The 17,224-nt window shown below is 42.5% G+C and overlaps 1 protein-coding gene across 1 annotated transcript; it reads right to left on the bottom strand.

Moving 5' to 3' along the window:
- Window positions 1–418: 418 nt before the first annotated feature.
- On the bottom strand, window positions 419–16,448 carry padi2 (peptidyl arginine deiminase, type II). The gene is made up of 16 exons (XM_066690719.1): window positions 16,239–16,448; window positions 10,351–10,513; window positions 10,079–10,148; window positions 9,365–9,426; window positions 8,280–8,394; window positions 8,005–8,130; window positions 7,570–7,760; window positions 7,244–7,347; window positions 6,637–6,748; window positions 6,248–6,355; window positions 5,879–6,030; window positions 5,500–5,647; window positions 5,117–5,210; window positions 4,728–4,801; window positions 4,128–4,256; window positions 419–1,991 (listed from the first exon to the last, which is right to left on the bottom strand). Exons 1-16 carry the CDS (start codon window positions 16,328–16,330, stop codon window positions 1,758–1,760), a joined length of 1,974 nt encoding a protein of 657 aa, XP_066546816.1. The 5' UTR covers window positions 16,331–16,448; the 3' UTR covers window positions 419–1,757.
- Between the last annotated feature and the right edge of the window lie 776 nt (window positions 16,449–17,224).

Below are 17,224 nucleotides of genomic sequence, written 5' to 3'. Positions count from 1 at the left end.
CCCTTTGATGTTCTGTCTTCCCTATTGAATGACCCTTGATATATAGACTACACTTCTTTGTTTTTCTGCGTTGACCTGTTCACCGGTACTCGACCCACGGCTGTCACTGACATGCCTTTTGCCCGCACCGGAGTCCTCCATTCCTAGGTTGACCACATTTTCAAAAGTAGAGACCGGGACATATTGAAAAATAATATTCATAAAACAAATTACATCACTTAAAAATGTATCTAATATGTTTCCCAACAGTATCTTTACATACTACCAACTATCAAGTGTAGCAAAATTACAGTTTGGTTTATATTTATTGTTGAATTAAATCATCTAATATTACCTTTTAATACATTTAAATAGTATTGTAACAGTTTTGGCAACTGCAACTCCCTTCTGGGTTCAAGCAAAGAGTCAGACACAGAAATAAAGCAAGATGAACTAATGTTCCACCTTTATAAAGGCAGATCAGGATACAGTGCTACCTTTTGTTTAGGTGCTTTTGTTTAATTAAAAAAAAAAAAAAAACATTAATTTGGCTTTGACATAGCTGGCGTTGATTACACAATATAAAAAGACCAAGATTCCCACAAAAAAATTACATTTAAAAAAATAAAACGTTAAACTTTTCTATTTCCAAAATACCAAACCTTAAAAATATTGCGGCAATATTAAAATGTCGTAATTAATTTAGGGGATTTCCCTACCAAATGAAAATTACTGTCCAGTTTTTGCTGACTTGTTTACCAACAGTACATTGCGCCTTTGTTAGGATCCACTCTTCCACAGCAGTGATCAGTTTTGCTGAGGCGGTGTCAGTTTCTTGTTTATTTTTGTAATGGTTTAATTTTTTTGAGGTGTTAATAAAAAAGGTTCATGTTGTACCTGAGTTGTCCTGTTTTAAAAACCACTTCTCCCTTGGATTATGTTTGGAATCAATCTATTCAGTCAGTAGTCCAGTACAGTATTCGTCTCCGTTTGTCAAGATCTCCGGAAAGTACCGTCAATTTGAGAGACTAAAAACCTAAAACTGGCACTGGCGCACTAAAAACCTTAACTGGCTGACACTGTAAACGGAAGGGAAAACTGTAGCTTGAAAGTGCTTTTCTATTCTTCAAGATCAAAAATATATTCTAACTGAGTTCAACTTGTTAACAACCTTAAAAACTCTTCATGTTTCTAATCATGGTCCCTTAGCAGTGATGGCGAATACAAAAACTGAAATCTTGGCATTGAAGTTGTTCTGCATGTCATAGAGTGCGAGTGCGAGGTGCGAGTACCTCAATGACGTCACTTCAAGAGTGTGTTGAGCGCTCTGTCCAGGGTCCCAGTGTACACTAAGGACAAATTACCTTAGTTGGTGAAGATATGAGCCTGTTCCTGCACTAAGTCAAGTGTTTGTTACCAGATAATTGGCTTGTATGGTTTGGACTTACTTTAAAACATGCACAATGATAACCTCCCCCCTCTCTGTAGCAGTTTATGACCTGGGTGATCCCCAAAAAGTGGTTTTGAAGTAGCATTGGTTGTTTTTATAATTGAATGCCTCTTCAGTTTGGTAGAATAGTAATGGATCCAAAAAACCAAAGCTAACAATGACCTTTGTGCTCTTCATGGATTCTTCTCAAATAGTATTCTCAAATTCAAGATGCCTCCAGGACAGGTACAACATCAGAAAGTTTACAAATGACAGGAGGCTATTCAAGCCATCATAACCCAAGCTATACATGCTATGCACCCCAATTGCCCCCAGCCCCCCATCTCCCTCACAGCTTCATGTTCCACCACTTGTAAGCGAAGGGCTCTCGGCGCACGTTGGAGCCGCAGTGCACCTCGCCCAGCAGCTTGTGGTAAGAGGCAAAGTCATCGATGAAGGTGCAGCTCAGGCCCAGGCCCTCCACCAGGGAGCACATCTCGGCCTCCAGGGCGCAGCGGCCGCCCACCTTGGGGCCGTACGGCTTGGGGATGCCCAGGTTCTTGCCCAGCACGATCATGTTAACCTGCGGCAGAAGAGACAGTCCTGTGACCCCTGAACTAGATCAAAGGGGAGTAGCTTTTATGGGCGAGATGGGTAGATTGCTGTTATGAGGTAAAATCTCATGAAAATGGAAGTCGAATTTAAAGATACATTTTCATCGTTTCTTTGAGGAGGCATTGTCCCTCCATTTTCTTAAGTCTAATCATCATATTCAGTTAATTTCCATCCTACGTGTACAGCAGTGACGTTTCTGTATGTTTTGTGGGATGCCTGCCAGAGCCAGTGAAATGAGACCCCAGTGAGACTCACGTGACTTTCATAGGAGTGAAGGATCGGTGTCTGGTATGAGGTCATTGGACAGGTTTGCCAGGTAACATGAGCTGGGTGGTTTAATATTACACTCCTTGCTTTTGCCCTTGTCAGTGCAGTTTTTATTGAAGGTACTGGTAAAAGGGTTTAGGGTGTCTGGTTTGGGGTTTCCACTAGCCCTGTTTAGCTGCACCTCAGCATGGCCGTTCTGGTCCAGGGGGTTTCCACTAGGGCTCAGCTGCACCTCCGCCTTTGCCCGGACTAGATTCAGGAGGCACACAGTTTCGTACATCGTACTGGCTGAGTCCTAAACTGGTCCAGGGCACATACTGTGACGTCCCTTACACACCTGCATTACTGTAACTACAGTAATGGTGCCACTCTCGATGCAAGAGATGCGGTAGAAACTTGTGTGTTTACCTTGGGAAAACTATTTATCTGGAGCAGTTATTAATGTACAGTGGAAAAGTGACACACAGGATTAATTGCTTGGAGCAGGAAGACATTTGAAAAGATCGCAAAAATCCTGCCGGAGAGAGGACTGCATCGGAGTGCGTACAATGTGCCCTGACGAAATATATTCCTTTTTGTTAAAAATACACGCAAATATGAAATATTGGTCCTGGATTTAAATGAAATGTCCCGATGTCTTGTAAATTCTCTCAGAATAATTTAAATGTCACGGTTTTTAGCTTCCCCCTGTTTAGACAATTTTAAAACTATTCAAATTTTTAAAACCGAGGCTAATTTTTATGTGATCGATCGCATGAAGAAATGCATATTTTAATTATATTTGTAAGCCCTCATTATCGCTATAACTATATGTTAACGGTAATCCAAGTATAGACGCTTTACCGACTGTAGAAATACAAACCCTACAACCTCACAAACTTAGCGATTAATACAACTGATCCATTCATTAAAGTGACAAAGTTTTTTTTTTTTTTTTTTAAAGGAATCCCATTCAAATTAAAGTTGATGCGTGACTCTTATTTTGCACATTGATAAAGCCGCAGGTATACAGAGAAAACATGCTAACACTGATTTTGTGGAAAAACTGTTAGAGTAAGTTACAGATCCCAGAGTGTTGTAGCCGTATTTATATACACGTATACGTTTTTCTTAAGAAACTACATATATAGGCTGTGACTGCATATTTCATGATGTTGCTGTGTAGTGGCTACACGGGACAGATTTAAACCCGGCGCACTATATTTAATAATGCAATGCAGTTCATTCTCCCACAGATAAATAAGGGACAATATCTAGGATACTTAAATTTAAGCTCTATTGTAACACTTATTTATTTTTAGACATACTGCTCAACAAAATAAATTAGATGAAACAGGAAAAGATGCATCAAAATTAACACTTACATTTCTAACAAACTATCGTATTTTTAAGTGATGTAATTTGTTTTATATATTGTTTCAATGTGTCCCGGTTTCTTATTTTGAATATCTGGTATAACTTATAGTACAAGACTGTTAGATATCATAAAAATGTTTCAGCCCAAAGTTTATTGCGCTTTAATGTTAGCAGTATTTCAACCTCCAGTTTAAAACACTAAATCCCAGAGTGCCGAGTGTCCAAGACTCCATTTTGACCTTTTGTGTCAGTCACTTCCTAGGGCAGCTGGACCCACGACAATGAGTGGAAATGCTGCCGGGCACAGTGTAGGTGCACAGTTACGGCATGGCCACGCTGAGGTGCAGCTGAACAGGGCCAGTGGAAATGGGGTATAAGACAGGGGTTTTCTTTAGCAAGTTGGAAAGTCCCATTCTGAACCTGTTGCAACACCCTTGTGACTGCGTGATCGGTTGTGTCTGTAGAGTGTGCAGCTTCTCACCATGTCAGGATAATAGGCAACTGCCCGCATGTCCTTCATCAGGTTAAAGAGGATGGGCAAGTCGATGATGTCGGCGTCCTCCAGCCCCAGCTCTCTCTTCAGGACATCTCGGTTCCAGTCAATGCAGCTCTGAGGAGAGAAGAGACGGGGATTTTGCAGTGCCTCCATGACTGGTTTCCAGCATGTGTGTCTTTTTGTGGTACTCAAAGTGTCAAGTGTGTGTTTTACAGATTAGCTGCTCATCAGTGGATGCCATTTTGTGGTTTCTTGGGCTACTTGTTTTAATGATTGGTGGAAGTCTGTAAAATTGAACTTTGCCAAACAAACACCAAAATGCACTTATTAAATTACAGGCACAGCAAAGGATTTTAGTTTGTATAACTTAATATTTATAAAATATCATTTCAGTCTCTGCTACCTGGTCACAGCATTGTGCTGCAGATCTGGCCAGCAGGAGGACACATTGGGAATCATTTGTTGTGACTTGAGAAGAAACTAGTACATTTTTGGAATGGGCAGATTTCCCTTTCCTCTGGTTTGTGACTCTGACCCGTCTGATTAGCACTTATGCAAAGTGAGAGAGCTTTTGGACATTCTTACCTGGACAAAGTCATTCGCTTCCTGGAGCTGCGGATTACTCAAAATATCATCCACCGAGATCTCTTCCTTCATTCCTGATTAGATAGAATAATATACATGGTCAAGTCACATACAATAAAAATGCATAACCGGAAAACAAACTTACATTTAGACTGATTGCACAGTGTAGAAATACACCTTCAGGAAAAGTCCTTAGGCATTTTTTCCTCTTTCTCTCCCACCAAAACTCAAGAGGGAAATCCTTATTCTGCCAGTCTAAGGACCACTAGGCAGCAATGAAACTAATTTTCGTGGACCTCAGTGAGAATGATGCTGCACCACAGCAGATCTGAAACCATGTCCGATTCTGGGTGAAAATAGGGGTGCATCGGATGAAATGAGCACCCTACCTTCAAACATTTTGGCTTTTCCATGACCGTCCTTCTGCAGCCTGCGGAAAACCTTGTACCCTGCATCTGGACTGGCCAGGAGTAGACGGAAACCCTGGGCCAAAAGACAGAGGGCTTAGACCAACTTTAATATTCATTAGTTGAACAAATAGCTTGACTAAGTGGCATGCAAATGTACAGAGACAAACCAAGATTTTCTATGAGCTATTTCACAATAGAGTATCACAATTTCAACTATAACCATTTTTCGCTTAGAAATCCAGGGGATTTTATTAACCTCTACTCCAGAGAATACACTTTTGTTTAATTTAAAGAAGATCTCATCTGTTAATCTGTTCCTTTCTCCCTCTTGTTGATTCAGTTGAATGTTGTTGTTTTTTTACCTTTCTGTCAGGAGCTGGGACAAAGCTCATGAACTCGTCCACATGGCCAACAAACAGCCAATCAGAGAAGAGTGCGATGGGCTCCTGGACCTTCTGAGCCCACAGGAAGTCCTGAACCACCTTGGTCATGTTTCGGCCTTTGGTAGCCCTGAGGAAGTGAAGCCAGGTGAGGACGCACACCAAGGAGACCCCAATCCGTAAACCACGATTTGGAAGATATTACGGAAATGTTAGGTTTGGAAGAGTTTTCAAAAATGTTAATGATATGTCAGTCCAGGAACCATTGCTGCAGACTGGTGCACCTCTTTAGTTTGAGGGGTAAAGAGTGGCAGCCGTGACCGCTGGGCGGGGTGTGACGCAGGGTTACAGTGGTACTCACGTAGGGAAGGCACAGCCAATGAGAATCCGACCCAGGGGATATTCCCTTCCATTGACCGTGACCGGGGGGCTGACCTCCAGGTTGCCAAAGGAGTCCAGGCTGCTCACATTCTCGGTCAAGGACACTCGAGTCACATAGCCAAAATCTGGGCCCTGCAGCAAGATATCCCCAGGGAGAGAGGAGGAAGAGGAGAGAGAGAGGGTGATCCAGGTCATCTCTGCCAAAGGGCCAAGCCTGATCATTTAAAGTGCCTCACTGATGAACACAAAAATACTGATAAAGGTAACGATTTAACTAAACACCATCTTGAGACATGATTAGGGCAGCATGTGAGTCTGTGTGATGGTGGGGTTTGTGACGGGGGCGTACCATCAGTTCCTTGTAAGGGAAGTCTTTGAGATCGCCATCTCGCGGAGAGTCGAACACCACCGGGAAGCCATGATGTGGGGCCTGGATGTAGCCAAACTCCAGCTCGTCCTGCAAAGAGGGCAGATGTGCGTCACAGACTTGAGTTTCAATATACCATCATGCTCCTTTTGTAACAGCTACTACCACTACAGATTAACGTGAGCGCAAACATCTGTTGCAAAATAATTTGTCAGCGACTCAGAAATCACAATAGCAGGGTGTGAATCTCCGCTGCATGTCAACAGAACGGGAGACTAAATTCAAGATGGTGCCGTGTACATATAAAGCGACAGAACTGCCAATTCCCAGTAGGCGATGGCCCAACAGGTTTCGGGCGTCCCTGACATTACCTGCATCCAGCGGTCCCCACGGTTCATGTATTGGAAGCAGGTATTCAGTTTGTACCCAGTCCGCGCTGTCAGACTGCGCATGCCCTTCAGAAACTGGAAGTTGTCTTGGGTGCTGGGTGGGGGGAAAGCGTAGGAAAGCAGTGAGGGGAGACATGTGACCCACCTGCCACTCACCATGGATAAACACAGACACTGGTGGGGTGAGGCAAAAAATTCTGAAGTTTAAAGGTTATAGTTTTCTATGAAGAAAATATCCAAATAGTTGATCATTTTTTAGATGGGAATGCTTTACAATTTTTTGTCTATTACGGTTCTTATTAGTAGTAGTAGTATTGCCATCTTTATATTAAGATTGTAAGGCTTCTCTTGTATTCTCTTTCTTAACTGGGTGAGGGAGTTGTTGAGTAGAGGGAGGGAATAGTGGCTTTAACTAGCACATTACTAGTAGACCAATCTGCTTTACTTCAAAGGCACCCAATTTCAGACCTTCCCTGAAAGGTAGAATTTAAACATACAGAAAATAAAAGACTATTCTGGACTCCAAGATCAAAATATACGTCTCTTTATCCCCCCTATTAAGATGATTCCAATGGATGCTCAGTCTTACCTGCACACGAACACCTCCACGGGATTCAGTGTGTTGGGGGTCATGATCCAGGGGGCAACACGGAACATAACGATGTCTGTGAAGATGGGCACCTCCGGGAAACCCTGTAGGAAGGCAGCGCGTTCACATCTCTAATGTGTTAACAAGGAACATTTCTGCACTGGGCAATGGGCTTATTTATTTAAATCATATGTTACTGCTGGTTTAAAGCAGAGTGTGGGCAGATTTCAGAGTGAGCCCCATCGTCTAATGACCTGATTCATGGATGGCACTATACATGGTTATTTTCATGATAAAATCTAGTTTATTTGGGAGCTTTAAGTGACCTTGCTGATGGGCTCCAGCAGACTGAGGTTGATGGTGACCAGACCCTTGAATCCCTCATCTGGAAACCTGCGCCCTTCAACGTAGAACTCCACCTCGGACGTCCCGCCCTTGTACTCCACGATGTGGCACAGCTTGTCTCGGCCCAGGACCGGGGAGTAATCACTGATAGAAGAAATCTTTATGCCTGCAGCTGAGAGGAATAAGCTGGCGAGTTGATTTCTGAATTACCCACCCACTCACTCTCTCATGGTTTAGCTATAAAAGCAAAAACTTAATTTTTATCTTTACAGTGGAAGGTCCCGTTAAGTTACAGTAACCTGATTTGGGATTTAAGTTCTAAGCATAAGTCCAAATCCTTGTCACTTCCTGCCTGCTGGTGACACTAATGACTGGGTCAGTCGCTCATGACGTCTGCACTTCCGATATAAACATACTTCGCTCCTGGAAGACGCCAATGTTTTCCGCGGTGCTCTTCGAGATGTGGAGGGTGAGCTTGTATCCCTTGGGCAGTTCGGCAGGCCCGCTAGTCCGCAGCAACATGCGAGACATGTCCTTCAGATCTGCCACAGAGCGCGAGATGTTAACAGAGGATGTTTTTTTTCCAAACTGCCAACAAAATCAACTGGATGTGCGACAGGTTGGTCAGGAGGAACTTTTACTAAATTAGAGGAGTTTGTTTTTGAAACGGACAAAGGATATCATACCCTACCTGCTCTCTTGCTGATTTTATCAAGTTCAGAGTCTGGCACCTTATAGTAGTTCTCTGCGTCACAGTTTACAAGGAGGATGGCGCCGTGCCCATCAGGGCCCCACTTCCACGAGCCCTGGAGAGGCACAAAAAACACAATCTATCGGGTGTTTTACAGCAGGGTTTTGCCACCCTTTGAAGCCTAGGCCATACCTACTTAACCTGTACACCCCTTTCTAAACTAAAGAAAAGCCAATCCCAGTATTCCATTTTGAACTTGAATTAGGAGTAAATTAGCAGGCCAATTATTAATTAATTTAAAATGTTGGGTGGATTGGACTCGCTCCGTCTATGCCTGAGTTTCCACAATTAGCATGCTACCCCCCTTATTGAGTTTAGTTTTGAAGCTGGGAATCTGTCCATAGGGATCAATCCTGATTGTTTTCTATTTCCCCCCATGTTTCGGTTGGATTAATAATTCTATGTCTTAGTTTTGAGGGCATGTTGAAGATTGCGTTTCAGTCCCAAATTGCCCCATGCCTTCATCTCTGAATCATCAGTCAGACAACCTCACAGGGGTCGGTTACTGTCGGCTCAGCTGCCTCAGACATTGCACTTCTCAGCTCTTTACCAGCCCACGGAAGCACACTTATCAAGTAAGCTTTAAACACAGAGAGCTGGCTCTTAAATAGTGTAAGCCACAGCAAGTCACCGATTTTTACATTTAATATTCAGTTCAAACAAGGTGGCTGTGATTCGCTCTGCTGTGCTGTGTCAGAAGTGTACACAATGCGATTGTACTTGTGAATACACAGCGAGATGCCATCTCAGCGAGAGAACAAAGCCACCAGTGTTCTGAACGTATACTCCATTGTCTGTCACAGTCCATTGCTGACTCACAAGTCTGGCATGAACAGCAAACCTCTGGACATCTGGGTCTTCTTGCTGCTGGATATTTTTACACAATCTGATGCTCTATAGGGGTTAGTGATGTATAGCGATCATGGTCACACTCGGTACTAAATCAAATTATAGACACATTGTGTATGGGGGGGGGGAACACATGTTTACGGTTTCATTGCGGTTTAGGATGAGACAAACCGTACCTTGTTGGGGTTGTTCTTTTCAATGACACCATCGCGGTCTGCGTCCACATCCAAGGAGATGTCTGCAATATAGAGATGGGAGCTTAGAGCATCTCCCAGAGGCGTATACACCTTTTTTGTCAATCTCCGCAGCCTGTTACATCAGCAGTTCTCATGCCTTAGACACTTAATCCAGGAAAGACAGAAAAATAAGTCGCACCTGAAACACTGACAAAGCAGCTCTTCATAGACTGTATAGGAGCGCAGTGGCTACAAGTGTCAGTGTATGTTGATTCATAAATTAGGGGTGATCATCCTCGTTTTCTGGTTGCTCTGCCTCATTGTGTCTGTTACTCAGCGGATTGGAATCTGCACTACTAATTAGTTATACCAGCTGGTTATTTATGAGTCTTTACTTCTAATTAAAGACCTGCATACATCACTGTAATTGATATTCTGAATACCAAGCATACGAGCGACTGGTCTTCATGGAACTGTACTTAAGCCAAGGCCCAGGAACATGCAGGGTATGACAAACTAATTACACTGCCAGCGAAGACTCTTCTGTAAAACCAATATCTATATATATTTAAAATCAAAATAGCAGTGCTGCTGTAATCTACCGGTTTTATTTAGAAGCTCAATGGCCTTCAGCGACCTTTCTGCAGAACTCTGAAATGTGACTCTTTCCTCATTTCTGTAAAGGGGGTCCTGATCTCCAGTGTGCCAACTTACCCAGAGCCGTGAGGTGAAGGATGGCTTTGTCCAGCTTCTCAGATTTATTTCCGAAATAAGTCACTGAGACCTGTGTGGAGGACAGAGACATGGAGCCAAGATTTCTGTGACTGCACGCTTGACTGTGGCACACTTGAAAATGAAACCGCAGGGTCTTAAGATTGTACTGCTACAATCACAGGCTGCTTGTGGGTTAATTTATAATTTAATCTAATCTATAATACAAAGTATAATCTCATCTCAACTTCAGAGTTTCCTTGAATACTCCATACCTTGTTATCGTTGACATCTTTGCTGGCCTTATCCATTGTGAAGATCAGAGAGGTCCCTGCTTTCAGAGGGAGGGGGAAGGGGTCCTTGGTGGAGGGGGTTATCCTGTATTTCACTGCTGGGGTGCACTGGATTTCAAACAACTTGGATCCAGGGGGGGCACTCCTAAAATAATAGTACAAAATGTATATCTATATATTTGTGTTGATCTTTCAAAGTGTTTTATGTGGACTAAGCATAAAATAGACGAGACAAAACATAACAGCATTTGGTTGCTTGGGCTTGACAAACGCACATGTAGAAGGCTGATATCTCCATAAACAGGCTCAAAAGGGTTGTGAGAAATGTGGGAAATTCTGCGGTATTAGGGAGTGCTCATTTCAGGAGAGCAGTTACAAGTTTTACTTCATGCAAATCAGTCTGTGGATTAATCTGGATCACATAAAGGTGTGCTTCTAAAAACCGTGATGAAGCAGATCATTCTCACACTCATTAAAATCCATAATTTGAATCCGTCGGTCACTTCCATGCCTAAATGCAAATGCTAGACACCGTCTAATCCTATACAATGCACTCCAGCACTCCTTTCTTTTGGAGTCTGGCTCCAGGTGCGATTGTACATCTCATGACTTTCACGCATGAGTTAAATTGCAGTTATAAAAATCTCCACATCAGCTGTGCAGGTCTGTTGTGCAAAGTTTGATGCTGAAAACGTAGTAATTAAGGATTTAGAAGTGTGCTGTAGTCTGCTTAGCCCAATTACAGGTAGTCTTATGCTGTAATAACACACGGCGAGCTGCAGTCTCTACCCTAGTCTGGAGTTTGCACACTCATTTGTTAAAGCCTGCTTTGTAAACAAACCAAAATATTAAAAACAAACTCATGTCATCACAGTCTGTCTCAGAGCTGCTAATCCAGAGGTCAGTGATGAGAAAATAAAACATCCCGATAGCAAATAAAGACACTCCCATTTAATGTGCTGGGCTTCGTGTCTTTAAAGCCAGGATTATATTGCTTCGAACAATAGAGTGAGGACACTGGTGTCCCATTACAGGTATTTTTATAACACACTGGAGTTTCCACCTGGGCCATACACAAGCCAGACCATGTGACACAGGACTGCTTTCCAATAAGATGTACCATTTAAACTAATCATGTGATCATTGCAGTGGATTTATCCTCAGATATCCGATGCATTTGATCCGGGTCAGAAATGTGTAAAAGCGCCTTTTGATTCAGGGTTCCTTTGTTACATATGCAGGCAAGCAAACAGACTCCTGAGTGTCTGCAAGTTTGACTGGCAAGACCAGTTTCTGATGAGAGCTGTACCTAGTGATTGTCTTTATTCAAACCTGAGTCCAGTCTGATTTTATGAAAGTTCATTTTTCCCCTCTTCCTCATGTAGTGTAGAAAACATGCCGTCACCGATTCCCACACAGACAACTGTTCAGAGGCAAGGCTGAAATATGCCAAGTCGCAAACCCCTCCCCACCCCCACGATGGGGAGTGGAGATCAATTATCCTTTCCTCTATGACCCGTAATTACAGGAAGTATTCTTTAGAGTTTGGAGGCTAGAGTGGGTAAGTATCCGTGTCAAGCATGAGTCAGATTGGACCAGATCTCTGTGATACATAGAAGACAAACACAAACAAACGGTTAGCAAAGGGCTATTTTTATACATCAAAAGGGCAAACTGCAACTCGTCCCCCCCCCCCCCCCTTTTTTTTTGTAGCACTCTGCAAGTCATCACATAACCTAGGAACTGGAGTTGAGGAGTTAGGCTATACTGGGAGAGGGTTATATAAAGTCTCACACACCTACTGACTTGGAAAAGAGAAGCGTAAACACAAAAAGCTTATTCTGTGTGCACACAACCTTTATAATCAGATTGTTGCTTCTGAATGTCAAATGGATTTTCAAACCCACACCACTGCAAGATTAAATATTTGTTCCTTGTACACATCCACATGAAAGTTAACTGCGTTCATAGAGAGTCAACATGAGTGCCACACACCACAAAAACTAAAATTAAAAATGCAGTGGGCTCAAACACAGCAGTATCTGGTAAGCTTGGCTTCAGGCATGTAGCAGATGCTAACTTGCTAGGGCTTGGCTGAAGAATGGGAGTAGTGCGATCTTCACAATCTCCTCTACACGGGCCACTGCCCGCAGCCTCTCCCCAGATAAAGCCCTCGAACACGCTCCTCATTCAGTGAAACGAAGGAGATAATTCTGGCATAACGGAAACACAAAAGAAACCATTACCAGCCCTGTGGAAGAAGGTGAAGATAGCATCCATGGCTTTCCGAACCCTGACGGTTTGAATCCTTTATGCAGGCTGGTCAATTTTAAATATGGAAAATTCGTTTCAGAACACCAAGACATTTAGGGAAGATGTAGAGAAATTTAGATCATTGATTTTTTATCTCTAGTTTCAGAACCCCCACTATGAGAAATTCAAACTCGTTGGGAAGCACTGATCTCATCTATAGAGCCAGGGTGGTGCAAAGATCAGTGTGCTCAGCGGCATTGCATTCATAAACAGTTCCCGCCTACTTCGTGTACGTGTATTTAGGTCTTGCTTTCCAATTTAATAATGCAGGCACTCATTCTATATTAGCACAGGACAGCTCAGTGTAGAAATCCATCTTTATACAGTTTAAGTACACTTCTGTATGGAAAACAAATATTCAAGTACAGTTTGTCATTGTAAATCAGTAGTTTTAATCCAACTCCAGCCTTCAATCTTGAATTGACTGAAACTACTCATCAACAAGTATTTGATATTTAAAGGTCAATAAAAGTTAATAAATAGTAAAGTTCTGTATTAAAGTGGATAATTGGCAGCATGTTTGGGCCAGGTACTCCAGCACTCAGTGGCACCTGTCTTTAAAGAATGCATCTTCCAAGGGAAAACAGACACCTGAGGCAAGTTGAATCCAGATGTAATCAGAAGTGAGGGACGAATATGGGGTACGAGTTATAGCTGAAGAGTCAGCTGAAGACTCTTTAAAAGAGATGGTAAACCTCCTAGTACTCCTAGTACCTAGTATGGTTACATGCATTTTTCCAGTTTTATACTATACTTCATTAAATCAATAAATCAGTTATTTAATCGACTCAACAATTTCATTCTTGTTGCCAAGCTGAAAGCCATGGTGTTGTTTTTGCTTTCCTTAATTTAAAAAATCCTGTATAAGGAAACTGTTATATGGGTCTTACGCTCTGAATACATATATATAAAAAAAAACATTTCAGTTTGAAGTTTCAGAAGTAAGGTCTATCGTCCAATCAGTATTTAGTTTGAGAAAATTCATAGTTCGGGGTCTCTGCCTCCTAAACCACAAACACTTTGAAGCATCTGCTTTGAAAGAAATTAGGGGCTTACACACTTACACACAGTTAACCTGCTGAGACATGACACAACCTTAGGAATGTTCAAGTAGTCTAACAAGGAGCCACAGTGGCCCTCAGGGAGTTAGCCATACAAGTCATAGTGCATAGAATACATTATCAGGTGACCAAGAAACACAGTACTGCCTTCAGGAGATGGGGAAATCTAACACTAATCCTAACCAAGAACGAGGCTGTAACTGGATTTGGAACAATACCTATTACTTTAACGTTAGAGCTATCTAATGCCGAAGGGATTATACCACTATAACCGCCACAGAGATATCAGTTTGTAAGATGAAATGCCAAATGAATCGCGTTGTGCAAAACATGTTCTGAATCATCCTGGAGGCCCTCTGTCATTTCTGCTGTCCCGTACAGTGAACAGGAATGGATGTCGACTTCTGGAGGTCACATCAGTGTGACTGGCTCTAAAAATATGCATTCGGTAGCAGTTTATGGCTTTTATTGTACATGACATACCTGATTTTGTAAGTCATATTCTTAAAACTGTAGGGTCATAAATGTACCACTTATTTTTAAGTGGTGCAAAATTTAAGAAAAACATTTCAGTTTCGTTTGTCAGCCTCAATTGGCCTTGAAGAGTTATGCGACACTTCTCTGTGTTGACAGGTGTTTAGTTCACATGATGGTTAATGAACATGGCTGTAGGTGTACTTTCATACAACGTCAATTATTAACAAAACAATGTCATAATCTGCCCCCCGCAAGAAGCTCAGCTCACTCTGCAAACACAATTATCTATCTTATTTTCTTTTTTCTATCACCTGATAAAGTAATAGACTGCTAGGTGTCTGCACTGTACTGTATTTTGCAAATCTCCCACACTGTCAGAATGTGGAAAATGAAAATTAGCAAAGAGTGTCTACCACCTCAAGGTTTGAATTGAAATGAAGGGATTAAGGAGACGATACACGAAGCAAGGCCAGTCATGGCACAAACTTTCCGCAGTATGCATTTCTGCTACCACAAATCACAAATGACGCAAGCTGCAATCTCTCAATATCCATTGCCAAACCTTAGAGATAAAATCTGTGCCTGAGTTTTGCAACATTAAAAAATAATAAATAAAAAAGTAGCAGTGGCTAAAATGTGTAGCCTGGTTTGAAGAGTCTGATCTAGGGGTGTTTTCCAGCTGAAACACCTGTGAGAAGAGACTGGGGATGTAAATTGTACATTTCAAAGAAGGGAAACAAAGCAGAAATCTTTCAATGTTGTACAGTTTGCATGGCTGTAGTCATTGTGGTTACAGACCGGAAGCCCTGTTAGAAGTGCAGACCTATATAAAAGAATGCACAGAAGTGTGATTTAACAGCCGCCAGGGCACACACATATTCTGTTACATCGATCATTGCACGACAGTTTATCAGAAAACGATTTTTTGTTCCTGCAAAACCTGTCTTGTGCTCTTGACATTACAAGTGGCACGAATGAAAACCACCCAGGTGCGCATAAATAAACAGTGCCTCGGGGTTTACTGCGTATTGTTCCCACAACACAATACAGGCTCTCTCTCCCTTCATCCTTTCATTGGGTTTCATTTGAACTGAAAAGAGGGAGGTACACAGTGGTTTTACCTGACCTATTGAGAAGTCCTGGCTTTCCAATCAGAGGTGAAGAGTATTAAGGTGTTTAATAGTGCCATTACTGTCAAATAACTACAAGAATTATAGAAGACCCTCTGCACTTATTTTATACAAGCTTGTGTTTCGATATGTTCCTAGTTGGGTACAAATGCACTGTTATACCTTGTACCCATATTTAAAGTACAGGGAAGAATCGTACCGACAGATATGCCCATAAATGAGCGATGTGCATGCAGGAGGAGCATGAATAGTGGGCTGTCAAAACAGGAACAAGTCACAGTGTGGGCTGATGCGCCTCTGAAACAGCACACTTGTCACGGGTCTGTCTACCCAATGGCAACTGTCCATTGTGTTCCTGGAAGGCAAATGACAATTTCTTTGTTCTTAAGCAACAGTCTCTCAGTTAACTGTAACCACCTTGTTACTCTATATCATTGAGCAATCCTCTGCCCAGAGCTCAAACTAGTGCTGTACAAGACAGTATGCGCTCATTTTAATATGGGTTTCCTGATTAGTCTGTTTTTACCACCAAACTGTATTTTTCCCCGTTTAGCACATTAGTTTGTTATAATTATATAGTGTTTTAATTGGACTATAAATAACGTGACATTATTCTATCTGAGGACTCGATCTGATCACCGAGGCTGATCCCCGTAGGGCTTCCACTTCCACCGGGAGAACAGAAGTATAACCGACTGATAATGTATTCAAGGCTTAACTCATAGTCTTAATAATTAACTTGCATGGTGCAAATTAAAGTTACAAAAGTGTTCAGCCTTTCTCTAGTGCATGCTACCTATGCGGAGTTTTACATCCGCTTATTTGCTACGGTCAGGTCGCAATGTATTATTAGGAATACAGAGGAGGAACCTGAATGGAGAGATCATACCTGTGCAGGTCCACGACCATCTCCGTCCCGACCACGTACACGGCGCGGCTGGTCCTCCCGGCCTCCAGGCGCTCGGTTCTCTGCTGGACCATGATGGACCCGGGCGTCTGCGCGTCTCTGGACTCCAGTGTCAACAGGCAGCTGCACACTGTGTCTCTGACCAGGTGAACACGCCAGTTTTATATGTCTGGACAGGCCCTCATTTGCATGGTTTCTGAATGACTGTCGCTAATTCGACGTGGCTTCAGTTTGTTCCGCCCATGCCTGAAACATCAGATGAGTCCCTGCTCAGCTCGGTGCCGCTGGTTTGCTCTTGTCCTACAGAGCGCAGTTCCGCAGCTCTGCGCGGCTCCACCAATAGGATCGGTGCGATTCTGCACATCTGCGCTACAACAAAGCGAGCTATTCCTCCGCTCATGACTCAGTTCTTGCTGGAATCTGCTTCAGTTTAAGATTCCCTGCTTCCCTCAAGTCCCGAAATGTCCTGTTGTAGCACACCCTCTGAATACATCGTCCCTGCGCATCCCATGCTTTAGTATAGATCACAAAGTGCAAAGGGGCGATGAAATCGATCTCAACGGTTTCTCTTTCGGTTGCTTCAATCATACGTTATATTTGGACGGGTTATCTTATGCTGTTTTTAGCTTCTAGCTTTTATCAATTGCATAATGTAAGAAAACTTACCAGCTAGCCTGCAAAAGTTTGTTTTAGTGTATTTATATGTATTTAGTAGTGTCCACTCTTTCTACAGTTTACAATATGCGTTAAAATAAATTTCCAGGACCGTTAGCATTCTAGTTTTGATTCAAATCCTACAGTTTGGGAATCACTGCTTTTGTTTGGTCTTCTTCCGTTTTCCCTGGAGAGAAATAATCTGCATGACATTCATGCATGGTCTTGTCCATTCTCCAAATCAATTAATGGGAAAGCTGCTGCTACGAAGCATGTATAACCAAAGAAGGGGTTTGCCCTGGATGCCATTGTTT

The sequence above is a fragment of the Amia ocellicauda genome, chromosome 18, assembly GCF_036373705.1.
Source record: "Amia ocellicauda isolate fAmiCal2 chromosome 18, fAmiCal2.hap1, whole genome shotgun sequence".
Lineage (NCBI taxonomy): Eukaryota > Metazoa > Chordata > Actinopteri > Amiiformes > Amiidae > Amia > Amia ocellicauda.
This window is presented reverse-complemented; position numbering and strand designations above follow the sequence as displayed.

Excerpts from the sequence above, each read along its gene's own strand:
- padi2 (XM_066690719.1), bottom strand. The coding sequence starts at position 16,330 with ATGGTCCAGCAGAGAACCGAGCGCCTGGAGGCCGGGAGGACCAGCCGC. Across the intron at positions 10,514-16,238 it reads ATGGTCGTGGACCTGCACAG|GAGTGCCCCCCCTGGATCCA; the intron begins GTATGATCTCTC and ends CTATTATTTTAG. Across the intron at positions 8,131-8,279 it reads TAAAATCAGCAAGAGAGCAG|ATCTGAAGGACATGTCTCGC; the intron begins GTAGGGTATGAT and ends GCTCTGTGGCAG.